Source organism: Thamnophis sirtalis, unplaced genomic scaffold (assembly GCF_051295495.1).
Source record: "Thamnophis sirtalis isolate CommonGarterSnake01/CBP01778 unplaced genomic scaffold, rThaSir2_p1.2 scaffold_10, whole genome shotgun sequence".
In the NCBI taxonomy this organism is placed as follows: domain Eukaryota; kingdom Metazoa; phylum Chordata; class Lepidosauria; order Squamata; family Natricidae; genus Thamnophis; species Thamnophis sirtalis.
In genome coordinates, this window is record NW_028261390.1 from 68,792,177 (window position 1) to 68,818,686 (window position 26,510).

General features: G+C 45.0%; 1 protein-coding gene across 1 annotated transcript in view; it reads left to right on the forward strand.

Moving 5' to 3' along the window:
• Positions 1-26,510, forward strand: part of NWD2 (NACHT and WD repeat domain containing 2) — a 58,597-nt gene that overhangs the window by 23,818 nt on the left and 8,269 nt on the right. Inside the window, exons 2-5 of the mRNA XM_087724801.1 lie at positions 3,952-4,040; positions 13,287-13,403; positions 20,200-20,403; positions 24,116-24,260. Of these exons, the coding sequence (XP_087580927.1) occupies positions 3,952-4,040; positions 13,287-13,403; positions 20,200-20,403; positions 24,116-24,260 (555 nt within the window). The remainder of the gene's footprint in view (positions 1-3,951; positions 4,041-13,286; positions 13,404-20,199; positions 20,404-24,115; positions 24,261-26,510) is intronic.

A 26,510-nucleotide genomic window follows, 5' to 3' on the forward strand; every position in this document is an offset into this window, starting at 1 on the left:
AAAATGCGACCCTACCGCGATGACATAATCGTGGAGGGCAAATCCGTGCATTCCCAAGCACTCAGTACCCTAAACCTAACCCTAAACCTAACCCTAAACCTAACCCTAAAACAAACCCTAAAACAAACCCTAAAACAAACCCCTAAACCTAATGGTAACCCTTACCTTAATTGAAATCGGCTTTCTGTCGCGGCGCCGTTTTAAAGCACCCATCTGTTGCCGCGCTGTTGTTGCGGCAGTGATGACGCGCGGTGATGACGTCGCGGCTTTAGCGACGCGATTTTATCACCGCTATTTTGACTAGCGCGGTTTTGTCGTGCCACGCCCTCCGTTACGCGGCGCTAGGGATTCGAACCGCTGGACTGCCAAGCTTTCTGGTCAACAAGCTCAGTGTTTTAGCCACTAAGCCACCACATCCCTTGCTGAACTCTATAACTGGCTAATTTTCAGTCTTGTCTCCTTCATTTAATCGAATCACGACAGTTCTATAGACTAGGTGAAACTTGGCTTAATGCCAGTAACTGTGAGCGGGATTTTGGCATCCTAGAGGACACTCACTTAAATATGAGCCAACAATGTGCAGCGGCACTCAAAAAATCCAATGCAATCCTAGGTTATATTAATAGAGGGATAGAATCTACCACTTTACAAAGCTTTAGTAAGACCACGCTGGGAATACTGCATTCAGTTCTGGTCACCACGATATGGAAAAGATGTTGAGACTCTGGAAAGAGCGCAGAGAACAGCAACAAAAATGATTAGGGGGCTGGAGGCTCAAACAAATGAAGAATGGTTGCAGGAACCGGGTTTGTGTGTTTACTCTAGAGAAATGAAGGATTAGGGGGGACATGATAGCAGTCTTCCAATATTTGAGGGGCTCCCTCAAAGAAGAATGGGTCAACCTATTCTCCAAAGCACCAAAAGGCAAGATAAGAAGCAATGGATGGAAACTAAACAAGGAGAGAACTGACGTAGAATTAAGAAGAAATTTATTGGCAATGAGAACAATTAATCAGTGGAACGGCTTGCCTTCAGAAGTTGCGGGCGCTCCATCAACAGAGGCTTTCAAGAAGGTACTGGACAACCATTTGTCTGAAATGGTATAGGGCGGGTGTTGGCAAACTGTGGCTCTGGAGCCACATACGGCTCTTTCGATGCCCTGCTGTGGCTCCCTGTTGGCTGAATCCACCACTGGCTGGCCTCATTGGTGGGATTCAAATTTTTTTACTACCGGTTCTGTGGGCATGGCTTGCTGGGCGTTGCTTGCTGGGCATGGCAGGGGAAGGATACTGTAAAATCCCCATTCCCTCCCCACTCCAGGGGAAGGTTACTGCAAAATCCCCATTCCAGGGGAAGGATACTATAAAATCCTAGTTCCCTCCTGATCAGCTGGGACTCGGGAGGCAGGGAATAGATGGGGGGAGGGCCAGTCATAGATGGTATTTACCAGTTCTCCAAACTACTCAAGATTTCTGCTACCGGTTCTCCAGAACTGGTCAGAACCTGCTGAATGCCACCTCTGGCTGGCCCCGCCCTTTGCTCTCCCCTTCCAGTCACTCCTTGCCTGGCCTGAAAGAGATGAGAGAAGAATGAGACAGACAGACAGACAGACAGACAGACAGAAAAAGAGAAAGAGACACACAGAGAGTGATATCTGTTTCCCACAGAAAACACCAGGAGCTACAAAACCTGATTAGGTGTGGCTGGGGATTGCCATGTGACTGGGTGGGAGTGAGTGGTGTTGAATTGGCCATGCCCATCCAGGTTTTGTGGCTCGTGGTGTTTTCTTTTTTGTGGGAAACTGGTCCAAATGGCTCTTTGAGTGTTTAAGGTTGCAGACCCGTAATATCGGGTCTCCTGCTGAAGCAGGGGGTTGGACTAGAAGACCTCCAAGGTCCCTTCCAACTCTGTTATTCTATGTTCTCTATTTGTTGTGTACACCTCTGATCATCCCAGCTTTTGAGCTCCAAAGAAGCTGGTTCAGTTTTGCCGTTAATTGACTTAATAGCCCACTCAAACATTGGAAGTAATTAAGCGTGGAAACACTATTTTTAGTGGAAACCACAGGATATAACTAAACAAATAACTGATCTCTGAACCGACCTAAAAGAAGGCAAACTTGCCTTCTTTAAATATCGCAAACTTTAATCATAGAGGAAAAAGTTCACTCCAGGTTTTTGTTGCTGCTTTGAGGGTATCTCAACAGGTAAATTTTGCAGTTTTACACATGAGAGTAGAAAGGACATCAGTTAAATTGAAAAAAAGTTTTAACTCTTAATTTATGGTTAAAAAAATTTGCTTGGTACTAAAAGCATTTGATTTCTCTTACAATTTTAAAAAGGGACGCAGTGGTTCAGTGGCTAAAACACTGAGTTTGTTGATCAGAAAGGTCAGCAGTTCGAATCCCTAGAATTATGTAACCGAGTGAGCTCCTGTTACTTGTCCCAACATATTAACTGCAAGTAGAATTGTATTAGCACAGAACTGGAAACAAACAGATATCGCCCCAGATTCAATTACAGGAAGGAAAATCTATGAATGTGCAGAAATGGATAAAGTGTGTATGGAAATGAAGGAGAGGGAAGAAACCAAGTATTATCAAATTTGGAATAGATGATATTCCTGGTTTGAGAGTAAATGTAAAACTTAAGGTATAAAGGGTAAAAGTATAATATATATGGAGTATTTAAATAAGGATATAACATAGGATAGTGATATAGAGATAGAATTTTTTGTAAATAGTTACGGAAAATAGTTTTTTGTAAATTGTTACGGAAAATATGTATACCGATATGGAAAAACGGCTACAAGTGTAACTTTGTGTTTTATTTTTTAAACGTTGCAAAATGTAATAAATATATTTCTTTTTAAAAAAAAGAAGAACTTTGTGGTCTGCTTTTGTGGAGTAAGACCAGAGGTGGTATTTAGCAGGTTCTGACCAGTTCTGGAGAACTGGTAGCGGAAAATTTGAGTAATTTAGAGAACCAGTAAATACCACCTTTGGCTGGCCCCACCCCCATTTATTCTCTGCCTCCCAAGTCCCAGCTGATCGAGATGAAATGGAGATTTTGCAGTATCCTTCCCCAGGAGTGGGGTGGGAATGGAAATTTTGCAGTATCCTTCCCCTGGAGTGGGAAGGGAATGGAGATTTTGCAGTATCCTTCCCCTGGAGTAGGGAGGGAATGGAGATTTTACAGTATCCTTCCCCTGAAGTGGGGAGGGAATGGAGATTTTGCAGTATCCTTCCCCTGGAGTGGGGAGGGAATAGGGATTTTGCAGTATCCTTCCCCTGGAGTGGGGAGGGAATAGGGATTTTGCAGTATCCTTCCCCTGGAGTGGGGAGGGAATAGGGATTTTGCAGTATCCTTCCCCTGAAGTGGGGAGGGAATGGAGATTCTACAGTATCCTTCCCCTGCCACGCCCACCAAGCCATGCTATGCCCATCAAGCCACACCCACAGAACCGGTAGTAAAAATCTTGAATCCCACCACTGAGTAACACAGCATTCCTATGAAAGACAACAACCTCAGAATAACCACGAGAGAGAGGATGAAAAAAGTAGAGTGTTCAAAATATATATACTTTAGATGTCACACTGAATTATTGTCACAGTCAGAGACTTCAAGGCTCTGGCTTGATTGCTGCTAGTCTTATCTGTCCAGGGTTACCGCTTCCTTAAAAAATAAAAATACCTCTGAAATCTGTATCGTGTATAAACATTATGCTGAATTATTGCCAAAAGTGTTCAACTAAATTTGGGTAAATGTCACAGTAAGTGTTTCTGTTCAACAAGCTATTCCCTAGAGCACAGAATCAAGGTTTCTGCCTCTACGCTTGTGTTCACAATTTTTGAAATAAATGTTCTCTTCTCTCCATAAAACGACCGAACCGAGCTATAAATACAACGTTTTTCCATTCTTTCGTTTTGATTTTTCACCTCCTCACTTACAGATACGGTTGCAGAAAGGAACGCTTTACGAGAACACGTGTATCCCAAGCTACGGGAATTCTGCCGGGAAAACTATGGGATGGAATTTCAGGTACTGTCCTACCGTTTAAAATTTTAAGCCGGGATGTTCATAAGCTTGCTAAACCAAGGGTCGGCAACGTTAAACACTCAAAGAGCCACAAAGGTCCTCCAATTCTGGAGCCGACTGGAAGTCCAGTACCCCCACCATAGAGTTTGCTGCTACTGCGGCATCCTTTTTCCTCAGTTGGCAGGAATTCCGGTTCCCTTGCCATAGAGTCTCCTCCTAGCGTGGCATCCTTTTTCCTCTACCTGTCCTAACCAAAAGCCCTATCAATTGTGGAGCTACTGGCGACAGGGAGCCGCAGCAGAGGGATGAAAGAGCCACATGCGGCTCCAGACCCACAAGTTGTGGCTCCTAAACGGAAATCTTTTAGACGTCAGTCCTCTGGAGATCAACTGATTTTTATTTATTTTTTTAGTTTCAGAAAGCAAAGCCTCATGTTAAATATTGCTTTTTGAGACATTTATTTTTAAAAAATGGCTTGGTTTAAAGATAAATTGATACCTAGGATGCAGCTGCAATCCAAGGTACATTGCCGTTAAACCTATTGGATTTCGATGTATCAATCAGTATGATGCATGTTGCCTTTCTAAATTCAGAATTGATAGCAGAGATTCCGTATGTTTGCTTGACAATTCCCCACCACCACCAAAAATAGAATAACAGAGGTGGGAGGGACCTTGGAGGTCTTCTAGTCCAACCTCCTGCTTAGGCAGGAAACCCTATAGAGGTTAGAGTGTACCACCCACAACTACTAAGTGCCACTATTAGTAATCTGGCTCCCAATTTGAGGAAAGGTAGGATGGAACACTGCAGGGTAGTCCTCAGTGTACGATAGCAATAGCAATAGCAGTTAGACTTATATACCGCTTCATAGGGCTTTCAGCCCTCTCTAAGCGGTTTACAGAGTCAGCATATTGCCCCCACAGTCTGGGTCCTCATTTCACCCACCTCGGAAGGATGGAAGGCTGAGTCAACCTTGAGCCGGTGAGATTTGAACCGCTGAACTGCAGATAGCAGTCAGCTGAAGTGGCCTGCAGTACTGCACTATAACCACTGCGCCACCTCGGCTCTATCACAATCGAGCCCAAAAATGTATGTCGCTAAGTGAGACATTTGTTAAGGGAGTTTTGTCCCAGCTTATTCTTGCCAGGGTTGTTAAGTGAATCACAGCAGTTGCTAAGTGAGTCACACGGTTGTTAAAAGTGGCTTCACTACTAGGGGTGGCTCTTCCGTCCCAAGGACCAGCCCATAGATTTCTACTGCTCTTCTCTCCTCTGCCTTCTGTGCATCAGGCACTGGACCCAACTGTTCCTCCTTGTCCTCATCAGCCACTTCCAGACCTGGGGGCTGTTGACTCTCCATCTGAGGGCTGACGGACAGCCCAGGCTCCACCTCTGTCTCTCTCTCTCTTCCAGCTCCATTCCCTCTTCCCCCTCGGAGATCTCAGGTTGCCTTGATCCTGACCCTGACTCCCACACCTTCCCCTCCTGCTCTGATTTAGCCACTGGAGAGCCGACAGGCATTAATGTAGCCTCACAAAACAAAACGGCCATGTAGCATCCTTAGACGATTTCACAGCCAAGGATAATTATGTGCCGTTATTGTTTGATCCATTTTTTGTCTTGCTGGCTCCACCGTTTTGTTCTCACCTTCAAGTCGGAATCGCCCTTTAACTTAAAAAGTGGTGCCTTTGTGATGCCCATTGGTAGAGTTGCTGGAAGAAAGGATCCCCTCGCACCTATGTGCTAGTCACTCCTGACTCTAGGGGGCGTTGCTGATCTCCATTTCAAAGCCGAAGAGCCAGCGCTGTCCAAAGACGTCTCTGTGGTCGTGTGGCCGGCATGACTCAACTCCCGCAAGGAACGCTGTTACTTTCCCACCAAAAGTGGTGCCTATTTTTCTACTTGCATTTTCACGTGCTTTCGAACTGCTCGGTTGGGACAAGTAACGTGAGCTCACTCCATTACACAGCGCTCGGGATTCGAACCGCTGAACTGCCGACCTTTCTGATCGACAAGCTCAGCATCTTAGCCACTGAGAGTCCCTCATGATATTGCTAGTATTGTGATTAAGGTTTCGCCCAGGTCAGTTGTGCGTGCCGATGAGTCTGTAGGTGTCAAATCATCACAACTTGAGCTCCTGATTCTGATCTCATCCAAGGCTAAGAGGAGCAATATTGACAGCTTATGTACCAAAGAGGCTGTTTTTTGCATAATTGTTTTTGCACGCAACTGTGCGGGAGAAGAGGGACGAGAGGAGTAATTGGGATATGTTCTCTTTTTATGCAGCAATTTGCGCACACACTCAATCAGGCATCAAATCACTTCAGTTCAGTGGTCAAAAATATTGAATTGCCATGATGTGATTACGGCTGGCACATGAAAAATCAGAAGTAGGACAGCAGTATGCCAGCTTATGCTAAAGGCTGGTCTTTCTTTTGAAAGGTCTTTTATTTTATTTATTTCAAAGGTCAACTGGTTTTTTGTTTTTGTTTTTTGAGTTTCAGAAAGCAAATCCTCATGTTAAATATTGGTTTTTGAGAATTGTTTTTTTTTTTAAGAAATAGCTCGGTTTAAACATAAATTAATACACTCTACATGGGGCAGCCCTTGAAGAGCATTCGGAGACTTCAGCTTGTCCAGAATGCAGCCGCGCGAGCGATTGTGGGTGCAGCCTCGGTACACCCACGTCACACCTATCCTCCGCGAGCTGCACTGGCTGCCTATTGGTCTCCGGATGCGCTTCAAGGTGCTAGTCGTCACTTATAAAGCCCTTCATGGTATTGGACCTGGGTACTTGAGAGACCGCCTACTGCCAATTTCCTCCAACAGACCCATTAGATCCCACAGATTAGGCCTCCTCCGAATTCCATCTACTGGCCAATGCCGATTGGCTACCACCCGGAGGAGGGCCTTCTCTGTGGCTGCTCCGGCCCTCTGGAACGAGCTCCCCATGGAGATTCGGACCCTCACCACCCTTCAGGCTTTCCGCAAAGCCCTTAAAACCTGGTTGTTCCGACAGGCCTGGGGCTGGCAGATTCCCCGCCCCCACTCAAATTGTGTGATTGTTGAGTGTTTTTAAATTGTTTGTAGTTGTTTGTCCGTTGTTTTCCTCCTGTTTGTATCCCCCCCCCTATTTTGGTTTGTGAGCCACCCTGAGTCCCTCTGGGAATAGGGCGGCATAGAAATCCAATAAATCAAATCAAATACTGCAGTTCTAGGTACGGTTTGTCAGAGTTTGTTGCATAAATTCAAATCCAGAAAGCACACACAGATAACTGATTCAGCTGGATTCATTAACTTCTTTATATCCATAAGAATAGATGGATAAATGTACAATACCAACAGGTGGTTCTTCCAAGTAAACGCAAGGCAGGAGAGTTACAGGCAAACACAAGCAGTTAGCTTTCATTTCAGCAGATGAGCCTAGACAGACTGCTAGTTTACTTCTCAGAGCAGCAGATTGCTTAAGTTTCTGTTTCAATTCTTTGCACAGACTGAGATCTGTTTATCCTGGCCATGCCCATCCTAACCCCTTGAGGTCAAACACAACCCTGATGCGGCCCTCGCTGAAATCGAGTTTGATGCCCCTGTATTAGAGGAAGCTATAAAATTGATGTCGTCACAAAATAGATGGTCAGCAGTTCTCAGCAAATGATATAAGAGAAAAGCATTTAGGATGACCCATAAACTTTTCCATTATTTTGTCTGATCAGTTATGGCCTCCCTACAATAATACCAAAACAATAGCAGTTAGACTTATATACCGCTTCATAGGGCTTTCAGCCCTCTCTAAGCGGTTTATAGAGTCAGCATATCGCCCCCACAGTCTGGGTCCTCATTTCACCCACCTCGGAAGGATGGAAGGCTGAGTCAACCTTGAGCCGGTGAGATTAGAACCGCTGAACTGCAGATAACAGTCAGCTGAAGTGGCCTGCAGTACTGCGACCCTAACCACTGCACCACCTCGGTACACTGGGAACTGGCAGTGAGTTTCAAGGTGGGTTGTGGTTGATTTTGGGACTACCCCAGATGGAAGGTCCTGAGAAGGCCAAGATCAAGCCATAATTCTGCTAGGGGTGAGCCGCCTTCTGCTTCTCCAGACTCTCAACAGATTTCAATCTCTGTGGCAAGTAAGATAAACAAGCAATAAGCAACAGCCTGATCAAAGAATCGTCTAGAACAGAGATCACCAACTGGTGCTCCGTGGACCACTGGTGGACCCCAAGAGAATTTTGCTGGTCGCAGAAAAATTATTTGCATTTTTTATATTGCATCAAATCAGGGATCCTCAAACTCCTCCTCCTGGGCGGGATCCATGCAATGAAACGCATGCAATGGAACGAACTACCCCCAGAAATCCGGACCTCACCCACTCGCATGGCCTTCAGAAAAGCTGTCAAGACCTGGCTTTTCCGGCAGGCCTGGGGCTGTTGACCTCATTGTTGAGGTCCAGCCCCGATTGAAATGAATGTATTTGTGTTGTTTTAACTTGTCTTATTTAATTTTTTACTTTCTTTTATTTTCTTTCTCTTCCCTTCTGTAAGCCGCCCGGAGTCCTTCGGGATTGGGCGGCCTATAAATAAAATCAAACTTACAAACTTACATGAACGTTTGTGTGGCTGCAAAGAGTCTCCTCCTTCGGGGTTGGAGGCGGGGGTAGAAATTCCAATTTTGGGTCTGCTTTTTTTTTTTCTTAGTTACCTCTTTGAAATCTTGGTGCGTCTTATACACCGGTGCGTCTTATAGTCCGAAAAATACGGTACATCTTGGAGCAAGTTCCAATTCAATTCAGTAAGAGCTTTTTTTTTCTCTCTCACGGACAGATATAGAATTAAAGTGTTAAAACATTGCAGAAGTGACAGAAGGCTCGCTGTACGTGTTTCAAACCCATTCCTAACAGAAATATTTCCTTTCGCGACTCATTTATTAGGACAGCGGGAGCATCAAAGAAATGATAACACAACGCAGGCACTTTAACGCTGTTAAGTTCTCTACACAGAGTCGATATCCGTGATGGCCAACCTGTGGCACATGGGCCAGAGGTGGCATGAAGAGTCCTCTCTGGGGGAATGCGCACCGTCGCCAGCTGTTCTTCATGTTTCCAGCACACAAGCACCAACCAGTTGGTTTTTGTGGGCGCCGGAGTGCCAGAAAACGGCTTGAAAAATGGCTAAAATTGGCCAAAAACATGCTGGTTTTGGGGGGGCGGTTTTCGGGTCATTTTCAGGCAGTTTTCCAAGGCATTTTCCAAGGCCGTTTTCAGAGCACCCGGAAAAACGCCGGGAAAACGCCCCGAAAAACAGCCTGTTTTTTGGCAAGATGGTCTTCAACTTTCCAGCATGCACATAGCAATAGCAATAGCAGTTAGACTTATATACCGCTTCATAGGGCTTTCAGCCCTCTCTAAGCGGTTTACAGAGTCAGCAACTTGCCCCCACAGTCTGGGTCCTCATTTCACCCACCTCGGAAGGATGGAAGGCTGAGTCAACCTTGAGCCGGTGAGATTAGAACCGCTGAACTGCAGATAACAGTCAGCTGAAGTGGTCTGCAGTACTGCACCCTAACCACAGCGCCACCTCGGCACATGCATGCACGCCAGCCTTACCTAACGGCCGCTCCTGGAACCCTAGCCACCATGCCCCTTCTGTCACGCTAATGGCCGCTGCAAAAGGAATGGCAGGCCCAGCGACGCGCCACGCACCTCGCTGCTGCAACAGCGCAACACAGCAGCAGCCATGAGGTGACTCCGCTCGCCGTCTCCTGCACCTCAAAAAATAATAAGACCTCCCTGAAAAGAAGGCCAAGCGCTTATTTCAGGGGTCAAAAGAAGCGGTGTCAGCATGTTGCCCCCCCCCAACAATCTGGGTCCTTATTTTATCCACCTCGGAAGGATGGAAGGCCGAGTCAACTTTCAGCCAGTCAGGATCAAACTCCTGGCAGTGGGCAGTGAGCATTTTGCAGGTCGCAAGGAGATACATCTAGTGGGACCCAGAAGAAGGGCCTTCTCTGTGGTGGCTCCCTCCCTCTGGAATATCATCCCTCTGGAAATTAAGCCAGCCTCCTCTGTAACACTCTTTTGGAAGGGCTTTAAGGTTCTTCCAGTGGGCCTGTGAAATCCAGAGCGGGATTGAGCCCATTGAATGACTGGTATGAATGAAGCCACTTTGAAGGGACGCGGTGGCTCAGTGGCTAAGACCCTGAGCTTGTTGATCAGAAAGGTCAGCAGTTCGGCGGTTCGAATCCCTAGCGCCGCGTAATGGAGTGAGCTCCCGTTACTTGTCCCGGCTTCTGCCAACCTAGCAGTTCGAAAGCAGGTAAAAAGTGCAAGTAGAAAAATAGGAACCACCTTTGGTGGGAAGGGAACAGCGTTCCGTGCGCCTTCGGCATTGAGTCATGCCGGCCACATGACCATGGAGACATCTTTGGACAGTGCTGGCTCTTCGGCTTTGAAACGGAGATGAGCACCATTCCCTCGACTCAGGAACAACTAGCACATGTGTGCCAGGGGAACCTTGACCTTTCAAGCCACTTTGAGTTGCTAGGTGTGAGTTGGCAGCAATATGAATTTTCCAAATAAATAAATAAATGATCATAATCTCAGTTATGATTGCAAACCAAGGACTATCTGTCACACGCTTCTATCCACGTGAGCTAAAAATTATGTGAAATCACACTCTATGGCTTCATTTCTTTAAATAAACATATCGGGTTTTTCTTTTCTTTTTTCCTCTCCCCCCCCCCCGCCCCCCCTCTCCGTGTGAGGGCTTGCATCTAAGATTATTTCAGACTGACTGTGCAGGGACAAAAGAAAATGTGAACAATTAAACATCTGCTATTTTAGAAGGCTCGGCTTGATGGCAACCCAAACAACAAAATATGAAATATTTTAAAAATAGCGCTGTGAATACAAGACTACCGCTCGCTGTTCCAAGGCCAAGTTAGATCATTCTTAGGGAAGGAGAGAAGGAAGGAGAGAAGAAAGGAGGGAAGGAAGGAGGGAAGGAAGGAGAGAAGGAGAGAAGGAGAGAAGGAAGGAGGGAAGGAAGGAGGGAATGTAGGAGAGAAGGAAGGGGGGAAGGAAGGAGGAAAGGAAGGGGGAAAGGAAGGAGAGAAGGAGAAAAGAAAGGAGGGAAGGAGGGAAGGAGGGAGGGAAGGAAGGAGGGAAGGAAGGAGGGAAGGAAGGAGGGAAGGAGAGAAGAAAGGAGGGAAGGAAGGAGGAAATGTAGGAGAGAAGGAAGGGGGAAGGAAGGGGGAAAGGAAGGAGAGAAGGAGAAAAGAAAGGAGGGAAGGAAGGAAGGAGGGAAGGAAGGAGGGAAGGGGAAGGAGGGAGGGAAGGAAGGAAGGAGGGAAGGAAGGAGGGAAGGAGAGAAGAAACGAGGGAAGGAAAGAGGGAGGGAGGGAAGAAGAAGTAGGACCGTTGTAAGTTAAGATGGATCTATGGGATGTTAAGAAAGCAATCTTCAAGTATATTGTCAACTGTAGGGAAAATTTTTTATAAATGCATATTATTAATAACAGTTATGAGATCATATAATTGTGAATATATGAAATTGATTAAAAATTTTTAAAAAAAGATCATTCTTAGGACGATCGGCTCATGGTACAGAGAATCAGTAGATCGTGGGTGTCAAACTCACCCTGTCACGTTGCTGTAACATGACGTATCGCGACATTTTTTCCCTTTGGGGAGGTGTGGGGGGGGACATAGCTTGCACATGATGCATGAGGCCCATAGGCCGCCACTTTAACACCCCTACTCTAGATCAGCAGTCCACAAGTAAATTTGGGGCGGTCTGCAGAAAACTTATTTGCATTTGTTTATATTGCACTAAATCAGGGGTCCTCAAACTACGGCCCCTGGGGTGGATACGTGCAATGAATGCTTGTGTTGCTGCGGAGAGTCCCCCCATTTGGGGTCTTTTTGTGTGGGTTGGAGGGGGGGGCAGAAATTCCAACTTGGGGTCTGCTTCAGCCTAATGGTGGGGGGCTTTGGGCAAAGGTTGTATAGAAGATGGATGGATGGATGGATAGATGGATGGATGGATGGATATGAGAGAGAGGTAATAGATGATAGAGATATATGATAGATAGATAGATAGATAGATAGATAGATAGATAGATAGATAGATAGATAGATAGATAGATAGATAGATAGATAGATAGATAGATGATAGATATGGATGATGAAAACATAGAAGATGGATGGAAGGAAGGAAGAAAGGAAGGATATGTGAGATGATAGAGAGAGATAGAGAGATAGATGGATGGATGTATATGGATGATGGATGGATAAACATAGAAGATAGATGGATGGATGGATGGAAAATGGATGGGTAGAAGGATGGATGGATGGATGATGGATATGAGGGAGAGGTGCTAGATGATAGATATAGATAGATGGATGGATGGATGGATGGATGGATGGATAGATAGATAGATAGATAGATAGATAGATAGATAGATAGATAGATGATAGATAGATATGGATGATGAAAACATAGAAGATGGATGGATGGATGGATGGATAGAAGGAAGGAAGGATATGTGATAGAAATAGATAGATAGATAGATAGATAGATAGATAGATAGATAGATAGATAGATAGATGATAGATAGAAGGAAGATAGATAGATAGATAGATAGATAGATAGATAGATAGATAGATGATAGATAGATAGATAGATAGATAGATAGATAGATAGATAGATAGATAGATAGATAGATAGATAATGATATATGACAGAAGACAGGCAGGCAGGCAGACAAGACAGACAGATAGATAGAGATAGATATGATAGATGATACATCATAGACACATACAATAGACAGACAGACAGACAGACAGACAGACATAGAAATGTGTAAGTTATTCTTAAAGCCTGTTGCATTGTTCTCTCTCCTCATTGATCATAAGTCCTAACCAAGCTTGTTGTGGAAATAATAACACTTGGAGTTAAACATACTCCTCTTAGCCATGAGTCCAAATAATTATAAAACTCCCATTTGGCTTCTCAGATCTGACCCTAAATGTTGACAGAACTTATCCTTTGCTACGGTCCATAAATACATGAAGAGAAACCCTCCAGTCCTTCAACTATTGCTGTGTGTGTGTGTGTGTGTGTGTGTGTGTGTGTGTGTGTGTGTGTGTGTGTGTGTGTGTGTGTCCCCACACTGTTGAGTTATGTCCTGAATGGTTATTTGTGACTAATACTCCACATAACTATGATAACATTATTTCTTGGCTCTCTAGGTCATTGATCTGTACTGGGGAGTGGAGCCAGAAGAATGGGACAGTCCAGACCTCCAAAAGACTCGCATGAGGCTCTTAGAAGATTGCTTGAAAACATCAGCAGGTCCATGTTTTGTTGTGGGTATAAAATAAAGTTTTACTTAATTAATCTAGTTTTAAAAGTAGTGGTGGTCATTTCTTAAGGATGCATATTTAACGTACGATCTCCTAAGAGATTTAGCTGCTGTTGTGGGGCAGATTCCAGAGAGGCATCTGAATATTTCATCATCATCATCATCATCATTTCTACGTTGCTGATCAGAAGACGGGAATTTGGGTTAAGAAGTGATTTGTTTAAAACATCAGATATGTTTATGTTTGGAATGACGTCTCAGAAGGAATATTAGTCTAATATGTTTGTTCCCCTTCATTTATTTTATTTTATTTTTCATTATATCCTATCATTTTATTATTGTATTATTATTTCATTTTATTATTATATTATTATTTTATTATTATATTATATCATATTATCACTATGTTATGTTACATTGTTATGTTATTGTCAGAGTTTGTTGCAGAAAGCGCACACAGATAACTGATTCAGCTGGATTTGTTAACTTTTTATATGCATAAGAATAGATGGATAAATGTACAATACCAACAGGTGGTTCTTCCAAGGAAACACAAGGCAGGAGAGTTACAGGCAAACACAAGCAGTTAGCTTTCATTTCAGCAGATAAGCCCAGACAGACTCCTAGTTTACTTCTCAGAGCAGCAGACTGCTTAAGTTTCTGTTTCAATTCTCTGCACAGACTCAGATGTCTTTAAGCTCCCATTGGCTGACTTAGTTGCTATGCCTATGGTACTTGAGAGACCGCCTGCTGCCAATCACCTCCACTAGACCAATTAGATCCCACAGATTAGGCCTCCTCCGAATTCCATCCGCCAGCCAGTGTCGACTGGCAACTACCCGGAGGAGAGCCTTCTCTGTGGCTGCTCCGACCCTTTGGAACGAACTCCCCATGGAGATTCGAACCCTCACCACCCTCCAGGCCTTCCGCAAAGCCGTTAAAACCTGGCTGTTCCGACAGGCCTGGGGCTAAAGAGCTGTTGCCCCCATCTCGAATGGTATGACTGTTGTGTGTTTTTAAATTATGTATTGTTATGTTTCGTTTTTAATTTTTTGTCTGTACCCCCCCCTTCCCTGATTTGATTTGTTAGCCGCCCTGAGTCCCCTTCGGGGGAAAAGGGCGGCATATAAATATAATAAAATGAAATGAAATGAAATGCCTATTCATTGGCTGACCTTGTTCCCATGTCTCTCCCAGTCATGAATATTTTAACTGTTATGTTATGTTGTGTTATGTTATGTTTTATATTATATCATTATATTATATTATATTATATTATATTATATTATATTATATTATATTATATTATATTATATTATATTATATTATATTATATTATATTGCAAGAAAACCACCAAGCTCAGAGAGCACCAAGGACTGTACAGTTCAACCCCGAGCTACGATTATTCTCTTCTATTCCAAGATGTTTCAGGCAGACAGTTCCACAAAGTAATTCTCTCTATAAAGTTGAAAACCTATCCTGTCTTTTGAACTTTCAGCAGAAATATCACATCCAGGGCGATTAAAATGTATGCTCCTCAAGTCAATCCACTGAAAATGCCTCTATATTTTTTTTTAAAAAAAATGGCAGCCATAAAATGTCCCCTATGCTTTTACTCCTAAGAGAAGAAATGTGATTGTCTTTATTTCCGTTGGCAGTTTCTCTTTTACGCACATCTTCCATTTGCTCCTAATTGCTGGTTTTGCCAACATATTTGAACGTGGCTCATGTCTAACCATTTTCTAATCACGTTTTAGATTTTTAAAAGCGTTGCGATTTTACAATGCGGACTGAATTACCAGACAATAGTTGTAAAACTATTCACACTCCGAGAATCGGCGGTCTTTGCTAGAGTATAGAATTGCCTCTTTTGTGTTTTAGATTGCTCGCTGGATGTGACATTTTGGATAAGGTTAGAAGCAACAGAATCTTTTTTTATTTAAGGAAGAAGTGTGCAGCTAGACAAGATGAGGAAGGGTGTGTAATTATTGCCAATGTCCACTGATGAACAATTAATAAAGCATTGTGCAGACTTTCCTCTCTCCAGACAACCCTGTTCCATAATACAGGAGGGGTTAAATTAATACAATAAAAGATATATTTAAAATTCATAGTGTACTATTGAAGGGACATACTACTAGAAAATTGTTGCTAGATGGTAAGTTAAATCAATGTCTGGAGGGGAAATCACTTCCACTGCTTGTAAGTGAATAGTAACCTAAGTGTATACTATCAAAAGAGCCAAGGTGGCACAGTGGTTAAATGCAGCACTGCAGGCTACTTCAGCTGACTGCAGTTCTTCAGTTCGGCTGTTCAAATCTCACCGGCTCAGGGTTGACTCAGCCTTCCATCCTTCCGAGGTGGGTAAAATGAGGACCCAGATTGTTGTTGGGGGCGATATGCTGACTCTGTAAACCGCTTAGAGAAGGCTGAAAGCCCTATGAAGCGGTATATAAGTCTAACTGCTATTGCTATTGCTATCAAAACAGCCACAGCAGTATCTTGGCTGCATCAACAGAAGGATTGCATCAGATTAACAGATTAACAGAGTTGGAAAGGACCTTTTTCTGTAGGTCATTTAATCCAACCCCCCACCCCACCCAAGCAGGAGACACTACACCATTTCTGACAAATGGCAGTCCAGTCTCTTCTTGAAAGCTTCCAGGGATGAAGCTCCCACAACTTACGAAGGCAACTCCTGTTCCATGGATTGATGGTTCTCACTGTAAGAAAATTCCTCCTTGTTTCCAGGTTGAATCTCTCCTTGTTCAGTTTCCAGCCATTATTCCTTGTTTGGCCTTCGGGTGCTTTGGGAAATAGCTTGACCCCCTTCCTCCTCTCTGTGGCAGCCCCTCAAATATTGGAAGACTGCTATCATGTCTCCCCTGATCCTTCTCTTCCCTAGACTAGCCAGGCCCAGTTCCTGCAACCGTTCATCGTATGTTTTAGACTCCAGTCCCCTCATCATCCTGGTTCCTCTTCTCTGCACTCTTTCTAGAATCTCAACATCTTTTTTAGGTTGTAGTGACCAAAACTGGATGCACTATTCTGGTGTGGTCTTACTAAGGCTTGATAGAGTGGTATTAGTGCCTCACTTGATCTGCATTGTATCAAGATCATCAGAAGTGATAATACCACTGTACCAGTGGTGAGATTCATTTTTTTCACTAACAGTTATGTGGGCGTTGCTTGGTGAGTGTGGCATGGCTTGGTGGGAGGGGAAGGCAGGGGAAGGATACTGTAAAATCTCCATTCCCTCCCCACTCCACGGGAAGGATACTGTAAAATCCCCATTCCCTGCTCACTCCAGGGAAGGATACTGCAAAATCCCCATTCCGTCCCCACTCCAGGGGAAGGATACTGCAAAATCCCCATTCCCTCCCCACTCCAGGGGAAGGATACTGCAAAATCCCCATTCCCTCCCCACTCCAGGGGAAGGATACTGTAAAATCGCCATTCCCTCCTCACTCCAGGGAAGGATACTGCAAAATTCCCATTCCCTCCCCACTCTAGGGGAAGGATACTGTAAAATCTCCATTCCCTCCTCACTCCAGGGGAAGGATACTGCAAAATTCCCATTCCCTCCCCACTCTAGGGGAAGGATACTGTACAATCTCCATTCCATCCCCACTCCAGGGGATAGATACTGTAAAATCTCCATTCCCTCCTCACTCCAGGGGAAGGATACTGCAAAATCCCCATTCCCTCCTCACTCCAGGGGAAGGTTACTGCAAAATCCCCATCCCCTTCCAATCAGCTGGGACTCAGGAAGCAGAGACTAGATGAGGACGTGATACTATGGTAACCAGCCTCTTAAGCATGGTTTGTGATGTGTCTTCATGTGGGAGTAGGAGATGAGAGCAACCTTGATTTAATCGCCAGACAATTAGCAACCAATTAAGATCATTGAACAACTCTTACTGTGAAGAATGCTCAGGAGGTAAACAGTCCCAAATTTGCTTTTTCAAGAGGCAATTAGACTTCCTTGTTTTTCCTTCGAAGACGTTTCGCTTCTCATCCCAGAAACTTCTTCAGCTCTGACTGGATGGTGAGGAATGGAAGGATTCATGCTCCTTGCAGACAGCTGGTCCTTTGAATTCTTTTGGAGAGTCGTTGAGGCCACTTGGAGGTTTATCTCTGTCCTCAGGGTCACCTGAGTAGTGCAAATGGGTGTGGAGCCTTCTTGGAACTGCTTGTTGTAGTCCATCAATGGCCAGTGGAGATGGCAGCAGAGTCAGACTGTGAGAAGGTTGGGGAAGAACACGGGCCAGTCCTGGAGTCCGGGGAAGGCTCGGATGAGGGCTCTACGTTGGAGGCAGAGAGGGGGCCAGGGCCATCTGGTAGTTACGTGCTGCCTTCGGCGTCTGATATCAGTGAGGCAGAAGAACAGTGTGAGCCTGTTCCCACTGTGCACATGCACAGAGCTTCCAGGAGGCAAGGACAATTAAGACAAAAAGGGCGACTTGGGAGTAAGGCTTGGAGATGATTGGCATAATAAAAGAGGAGCAAACATGACTGAGGCTTTGCAGGAAGCAATTTTGTTCGTTCTGGTCGGTTCAAGCTCAGAGAAACTCCGTTTGACTCTGTGCTCTATTTGGCCTTGTAAAAGTAATTAGCAATTAGGTCTCTGGCAGCGTTTCAAGGGAGATTAAGATGGGTGCTTATCAGCCTTATCCTGAAAGACTATGGCAGACTTCTGTCGGACTGTAATGTGAATCATTACGGGCTGTGAATGAACATAATTTGCAGCCGTTTAAATAAAAAGACGGTTTTGGGGACTAAGCGTGGGATTTTTACTGTCTCAGGAGATCTACACCGCTAAAGGGACTGCGTTGTGGAGCTGTCCTTTCTGCGGGGTGTTTTCTGAAAAATGCACCTTAGGGACAACCACGATTTGGGTGACGGAGAATCTCTGCAGACTTTTAGCTAGGCAATTACTATGCAACTTTAACTACGCACACCACTTCCAAGAAACAATACACAGCCGAACTGGTTTTTTTTAGGTTCCAAAAGTAAAAAAAAGAAACATTTTCAAAACCCGAAATCTGCAGAAATGGATTTCTGCAAAACACTCGGCTCTATTTATAAAGGGCTGGATGTCACCCTGGATAACTCTTCTAAGAGTGTTCATCCCACTTAAGTGTTCATCCCGCTTAAATGTTTGGGAATAAAATAAATTGCCAGAGGTAGATTGAATATTAAGGGTTCAAGGTTGTCCCTTTTATTCACAGCTAACTCTTAATTACCTGCCACGTTTGGCTAATGAATTTTTGTATTTTCAAAAGTGAACGTTGTTAAAAAGTTTTTAGTTTATTTTATTTTTAAAAAACGAATATAACCGTTGGCCATTCTTTGTCGCTGTGTTGGAAGAAATGACCATCTGGGTTCAGTTCCAAATGGGGGAAAAGACAACTGGAAACATGGAGACTGCTTGGAAAGATGGTTTAATGGTGGACAGGATCATAAGGTTTGAGGTCCTGGGGAAAAGGCATATGGGAGAGAGAGATAGAGAGACAGACAGACAGACAGACAGAGACAGACAGATAGAGATATAGATAGATAGATAGATGATAGATAGATAGATAGATAGATAGATAGATAGATAGATAGATAGATAGATAGATAGATAGATAGATGAGAGAGAGAGAGAGAGAGAGAGAGAGAGAGAGAGAGAGAGAGAGAGAGAGAGAGATTTATACCCTCTCTTGGCCTTTGAGGTTGAGCTTGTATTCTGATTGGCTGTCAGACTCCCATGGGGCCATGCAGGAGCAACTCTATAGGCTGTCCTGAGTCCCAAGCTTAGTTGACTCTTGCTGGGTGATGATGTAATGAAAGGGCTTTGGGATTCCAGTTATGGCTCTGCTTGAAGGGGGAGGTCTTTGTTATGTAGAATAGACTGGCTCAGGCCTTAATGGTCCGTTGACAAAGGTTGCAGGGGAGCTGAGTTTCTTCCTCCCTTTTAGGGGAAATATTCTGCCCTTTTAATATTTCCTAAAATATCTTATTTCCCTAGAAGAGGTGTGGGTGCTAACTTCCTACAGTTGCGCAATATAATTTTGAGAGGTGTAATTCAGAGATGCGTCGAAAGGTGATACATTGGGATTTGGGTTCAGATCCTTGATCAATATGAAGCCCTGGACAAGTTAATGTTTTTGCCTTTTGCCTTATATTTTGATTTTATCTGGAAGGGGGGAAAATGGGCTTCGTATATCACAACTTGGGAAAAAAAAAGAAATCGTTTTTTTCAAGTCCATAAGTCAGATGGTGAGATATTAAGAACGCACAAGGGTGTGTAATTATTGGTCCAAGCAGCTGTTCAACATGTTAGGTCTCACACCTGCTGGCATAAATAATCATATATTCTAATTTTCTGTTAGTGTAAATACAGTGGTTTTGTTTTTTTTTAAATCAAATGATTAGATGAAATAATGCCATCTGGTGGCTGGATCTCACAAACAAATAAATGAAACTGGTTCGGGCGAACCAATTTTTCAGACAGACAGCTGTGACGTGCAATTTATATTAGCTAGAAAGCAGGGATTCCTGCGAATGCGCTCACATGCACGCTCACATTACTACTGAACCAGTAGCAAAGGTAAGTGGATCTCACCCCTGGCATAGTCCCCATTTCTCTACATTGTTGAGACTAGGAAGATCAAGTTTGTACTGTTTCAATTCGTTCTTCTTTTGTCATTGGGCCTCTTAACCTTTTGGAAGAAGGAAAATGCCTGTCTAAGCTTTGATGGACAATGTCCTCAGCGTTGTTCCTGACCATTGTTCTGTGTTGTGTGCACAACAGGGCCTTTTGGGAGAAAAATACGGAAGTATCCGCATCCCGGGAGAAGTGGAATCCTCAGAATTCGAAATGATTCTGGATGCCGCGGTTGAGGCCAAGCTGGAAACCAAGATTTTGGAAGAGTGCTACTGCCGGGATGAGAACGCGGTGCCCCCAACCTATTACCTCAAACCGAAACCTGACATCCTGAAGAGCAATCCCAATATGGTAAATCTGCTTCACGTGGTGGTGTTGAATTAGGACAGGAGTCCCATACCCGACTTCATTGAGGGCTGCATCAGGGTTGTGTTTGACCTGGGGGGGACAGGGGGCGTGGCCAGGATGACACCCCCTGTGTCGAGGAGTCCCTGTGGTGGCCCGAGCGTCCTGCCAGTGAAAACAGGCTCCCGAGTTCCGTTTTCGGCTGGGACGGCCATTTGCAATCCTCCGCCAGCGAAAATTGAGCTCAGGAGAGCCGCGCACGATTCTTGTGAGCTCTGGCAGAGGCACCGCGGACTGATCCTTCACTGTTTCCGGAGCAGCCCCGTGGGCCAGATCTAAGCACCCCGCAGGTTGCATCTGGCCCTCAGACCTTGAGTTTGACACCTCTGATTTAGGACATGTCTGAGGGCGGAGTCAAAAGAGGGTTTAGCCTAGAATCCTAACATGGCCACAAGCAGACTAAATCCAACATCCCCTTGAAATCGGTTGATCCTTACTTAACTCCCAACAGGTTGCTTGCCGTTAGTTGAGAAGATCACAAAAAGAAGGTGAAAATTTGACGGAGTCTTATACACCGAATGTAGACCCACCCACCGCCACCAGAGACCAAAAATGGGTGGCATGGAGGCAGCGATGGTCTGCGGCAATCCCTGCAGCCTGGAACAGCTGATTGGAGCAGTCTGATCCACTCGGCTGTGCTGAATCAGGCTGCAATAAGTGCTGAAGCTGACCTGGCTGGTCAGAGTTTTCAGCAGCAATCACATTCAGAAAGCACACACAAGTAACAGATTCAGCAGGATTCAAAATAATAATATTAATAATATACAATACATTACCAAAAGCAGGTTTTCCAAGGTAGCAATAAATACAAGCAAAACACAAGCAGTTTCACTTTCAGTTCTGGGCTAAGCCAGGCTCCTCACTGTCTCCTTGTTGCTCACACAGCAAATACTGTTTCAGAGTCCAAACAGCCCTCATTGGTGGCCCCTATGCCGTGGCAGGCCTGGGTCACTGCCGGTTCCAGCGACCCATGCCACCAAGTTACTACGGGTTTGGCCAAACCCATAGTAACCCACCTCTGTCCCTAATCCTTCTCTTCAGTAGCCTGGACATACTTTGCTCAGTCAAACTACTCATTCCTTCACCAGGCCATCCAACTTTCTTGTTTTGTGTTCAGATGTCCTTCAAATTATCAGACCTGGGGAGGGGGAGGGATGAGGAGGGAAGAACAGCATGGGAGAGTTGCCATGGAAACTTTCCATCATGGAGAATTCGTGCAAAACCCTGTCCCTCCCTGCTGATTGTTGCCATGAAGACAATATTCGGAAAGGAAACAGATGGGGTAGGAAAAGTATTGTTTCCACCACCACCACCCCCAGATTGGGAGTCAAATTTTTCTATGGGAAAGGGGTTAGAAATGTACATTTTGCTTCTTAGGTACAATAAACTCGTGACCCGTCAAAACCGCGCCCAATTAAACTGCGCCCAATTAAACCGCGTCGCTGATGTCATCAACAGGGCGACAACAGCCAGTGTGGAAAAAGAAGGGCGCTTTAAATAGCGCTTTGAAAGCAAGCCGATTCAACTTAAGGTAAGGGTTAGGGTTAGGGTTAGGGTTAGCTTTAGGGTTAGCTTTAGGGTTAGGTTAAGGGTTAGGTTTAGGGTTAGGTTAAGGGTTAGGGTTAGGTTTAGGGTTAGGTTAAGGGTTAGGTTTAGGGTTAGGTTAAGGGTTAGGTTTAGGGGGGTTAGGTTTAGGTTTAGGGGTTAATTTTAGGTTTAGGATTTACAGCGTGCTTCTGTCTCCGCGCTGTTGTCGCCCTGTTGATGACATCAGCGACGCGGTTTAGTCGGGCGCGGTTTAGTCGAGCACGGTTTTGTGGTGGAACCCAATAAACTGGTATGTGCACACAACACACTCATATTCTAATACAGGTAGTCCTCAACCTACGACCAGAATGGAGCCCGGGATTTACGTTGCTAAGCGAGAAATTCGTTCAGTGAGTTTTGCCTCGTTTTATGACCTCCCTTGCCACTTTTGAGAAGTGAATTGCTGCGGTTCACCAACAAAAACGTGCCGACAAAAGCGCGGCGAGAAAACCGCGAGGTTGAAATCATGCTGACTATGGGCGCAGAAGCGCCGACGAAAGCGCGGCATCAAAAAACAACGAAAACAATGTAATAACCCTAAACCTAACCCTAACCCTTACCTTAACTTAAATCTCGCTTTTGTGGGCGCGGTTCTGTCGGCCCGTTGTTGTGGGTGCGTTTATGACATCGCGGTTTTCTCGCCACGGTTTTGTCGGTACGCTATTGTCCTGCGCGCATTTGTCGGGTCACGAATTGCTGCCGTCATTAAATTAGAAACACGGTTGTTAAGCAAATCAGGAATCTTGACTTGGCTTGTCAGAAGGTTGAGGAAGGCGGTCACATGACCCGCAGGACAATGCTGCCATCATAAATACGAGTCAGCCAAGCCTCTGAATGTAAATCACAGGGCCATGGGGGTGATGCGATGGTCATGTGTGAAAAATAGAAGAGAATGACAGAGTTGGACGAGTTTGGCCGGTAGTGATTTGGCAGCCTAGGTCGCTGGAACCGGCAGCAACCCAGGCCTGCCATGCCTCCAAACTGGTTCTCCTACGGAGCTGCCGTCTTGATTTTTGGTTTTGCGCATACACAGAGCAATTGTAATTGCATACATTTATTTTTTTCCCTATTTTTAACATTTTGTGCATGCCTAGACCTATTTTTGTGCAAATGTGCTCGTGCAAGGAGCGCAAAAAATTTGTGCGTCCCGAACCAGCAGTAATGCCAGGAGCAACCCACCCTTGCCCGTGGCCCATTTTGCCCAGCAGAGGTACCATGGGCCAGTCCTTTAATATTTTCAGGCAGGCTCCACAGGCCAGATTTAATAGCAATAGCAATAGCAGTTAGACTTATATACCGCTTCATAGGGCTTTCAGCCCTCTCTAAGTGGTTTACAGAGTCAGCATATCGCCCCCACAGTCTGGGTCCTCATTTCACCCACCTCGGAAGGATGGAAGGCTGAGTCAACCTTGAGCCGGTGAGATTAGAACCGTTGAACTGCAGATAACAGTCAGCTGAAATGGCCTGCAGTACTGCACTCTAACCACTGCGCCACCTCGGGTCTTAAAACTTCAATAACTTTATGTTATGTGGATTTCCAAATATTACTATATTTCTTATACAGTCATTAACATGCTCTGATGCTAAGGAGTTCTACTCCCCCTCCCCACCTGAAAAGAATTCTATTCCAACTGCCAATTGCCTCACATAGCAATAGCAATAGCAGTTAGACTTATATACCGCTTCATAGGGATTTCAGCCCTCTCTAAGCGGTTTACAGAGTCAGCAATATCGCCCCCACAGTTTGGGTCCTCATTTCACCCACCTCGGAAGGATGGAAGGCTGAGTCAACCTTGAGCCGGTGAGATTAGAACTGCTGAACTGCAGATAACAGTCAGCTGAAGTGGCCTGCAGTACTGCACCCTAACCACTGCGCCACCTCGGCTCCTTAAGCACCCTGCAGTCCGGATCCAGCCTTGAGTTTGACACCCCTGTATTAAACACATGAAAACTTTCCAAGTTAATTTTATCCGCATGCGTTTTGGGCCTGCTTTTTGCAATTGTCGAAACCCTGGCACTGACCTTATCCTTTTTTCTTCTTTTTGTCTTTTTTTTCTTTGTTGCTTTAAAGATGGAAGCCTCCTGCAACCCTGTCAGTGAGAGCAAATGGCAGGAGATATCAGAAGAAATTAAGGTGATGTTTAAGACAGCCGTGAAGATACTGTATGAAAAGGGGAAAATGAAACACAGTCAAGCAAAGAGATATCTTTCCTCTGGTAAACATGAAATCCAGGCACACCAGTGCGTAGACAGATAAATGCTGAGATAGGATTGCAGGGAAGTATGTGCAAAAAAAGAAGAAGAAAAAAAAAGGAAATCGATTGCCTTCGATTTGAATCGTAGCCACTAATGACATGCGATTCTTCATCGCAGGTATAATTGTTCCTAAATTGGGTCTCTTCACCCTACTCCTGAAACAATGAAGAGATAGGAAAGGCACTGCAGAGGTAGTCCTCAGCTTATGACCACAATAGAAGCCATCCCCAAGGTGCTTTTTTTTAAAATAAAAGGCCACCAGACTTTCTGGTTTTTCGTTGAAGAGGTTTCGCTTCTCATCGCTAGAAGCTTCCTCAGTTCTGATCAGAGCAGAGGTGGTATTCACCCAGTTCAGACCGGTTCACCCAAAGAAGCTTCCTCAGTTCTGATCAGAGCAGAGGTGGTATTCACCCAGTTCAGACCGGTTCACCCGAAGAAGCTTCCTCAGTTCTGATCAGAGCAGAGGTGGTATTCAGCTGGTTCGGACCGCTTCATCTGAAAAAGCTTCCTCAGTTCTGATCAGAGCAGAGATGGTATTCACCCGGTTCAGACCGGTTCACCCGAAGAAACTTCCTCAGTTCTGATCAGAGCAGAGGTAGCATTCAGCCAGTTCAGACTGGCCCGAAGAAGCTTCCTCAGTTCTGATCAGAGCAGAGGTCGTATTCAGCCGGTTCGGACCGGTTCACCTGAAGAAGCTTCCTCAGTTCTGATCAGAGCAGAGGTGGTATTCAACCGGTTTAGACCGGTTCACCCGAAGAAACTTCCTCAGTTCTGATCAGAGCAGAGGTCGTATTCAGCCAGTTCGGACCGGTTCACCCGAAGAAGTTTCCTCAGTTCCGATCAGAGCAGAGGTCATATTCAGCTGGTTCAGACCGGTTCGCCCGAAGAAGCTTTCTCAGTTCTGATCAGAGCAGAGGTCGTATTCAGCTGGTTCGGACCAGTTCGCCTGGAGTGGTAGTGGAAATCACGATTTTGGGCGAACTGTTCCAAACCGGCTGAATGCCACCCGCTCACACACACACACCGGCTCTATGCATCCCATTTAGGCACGGTGTTTTAGGCCAGGCGCATGTGTGGAAGGGCCGCACGCAAACCAGTGGTAACAAAATGTGAAACCCACCACTGGATGAGAGCCTCCCATTTCTCTGGCTGAGTTAGGCATTTGTTAAAATGAGCTTTGTCCCATTGTGCGACCTCCCTTGCCACTGTTGTTAAGCGAACCACTGCCATTGTTAAGCTGAGTGAATTGGGTTTCCCCATTGATCTCGCTTGTTGGAAGGTGACCCCCCCCAGGACATAAATACGAATCCGTTGCCAAGCATCTGAGTTTCGCTCATGTGACTATGGGGATGCTCCAGTGTGAACAATTGTCATAAGTCACTTTCCCCAGTGCTGTTGTAAGTTCAAACGGTCACTAAGTGAATGGTTTTAAGTCGAGGACTACCTGTATAGAACGTAACTGGCTTTGTCTTCCTCGCCCCAAGTATAGAATATGAGGAAACAATTAGAGAAGCTTGGTAAGGGTTTGATACAGCCTAAATGTCTATGTAGATTCTCAGTCATCCAGCTCATAAAGGTGCTTTTTCAAGGGGAAACTGGACTTCCTCGGTTTTCTTTGAAGATCCAAGCTTCTCATCCAAGAAGCTTCTTCAGCTCTGTAGTTATAGCTAGATGTCTATGGAGCTTCTCAGTCATCCAAGTCATGGTTGTCCCAAAGGTGCTTTTTCAAGAGGCAACTGGACTGTCTTGGTTTTCTTTGAAGAAGTTTAGCTTCTCATCCAGGAATCTCCTTCAGCTTTCTCCAGTCTACAACACAGTCCTTTCAACAGTTCCAAGAAGGCTCCACACCCATTTTGCACTACTCAGCTGACCCTGAGGACACAGGTAAACCTCCAGGTGGCCTCAATGTCTTGTTAAAAAGAATGCAAACGACTAGTTGTCTGCAAGGAGGATCAATCCTTCCATTCCCACCATCCAGTCAGAGCTGAAGCTTTTTGGGTGAGAAGTGAAGGATCTTCAAAAAGACAAAAACAAGAAAGTCCAGTTACCTCTTGAAAAAGTTCCTTTGGGACAACCATGACCTGGATGGCTGTGAATGCCCATAGACATTTAAGCGTGACCCGTCAAAAGCGCGTTCCACAAAAGCGCGGTCGACGAAATCGCGTATGTGACGTCATCACAACGCGACGAAAAAGATCGAAAAATTGAAA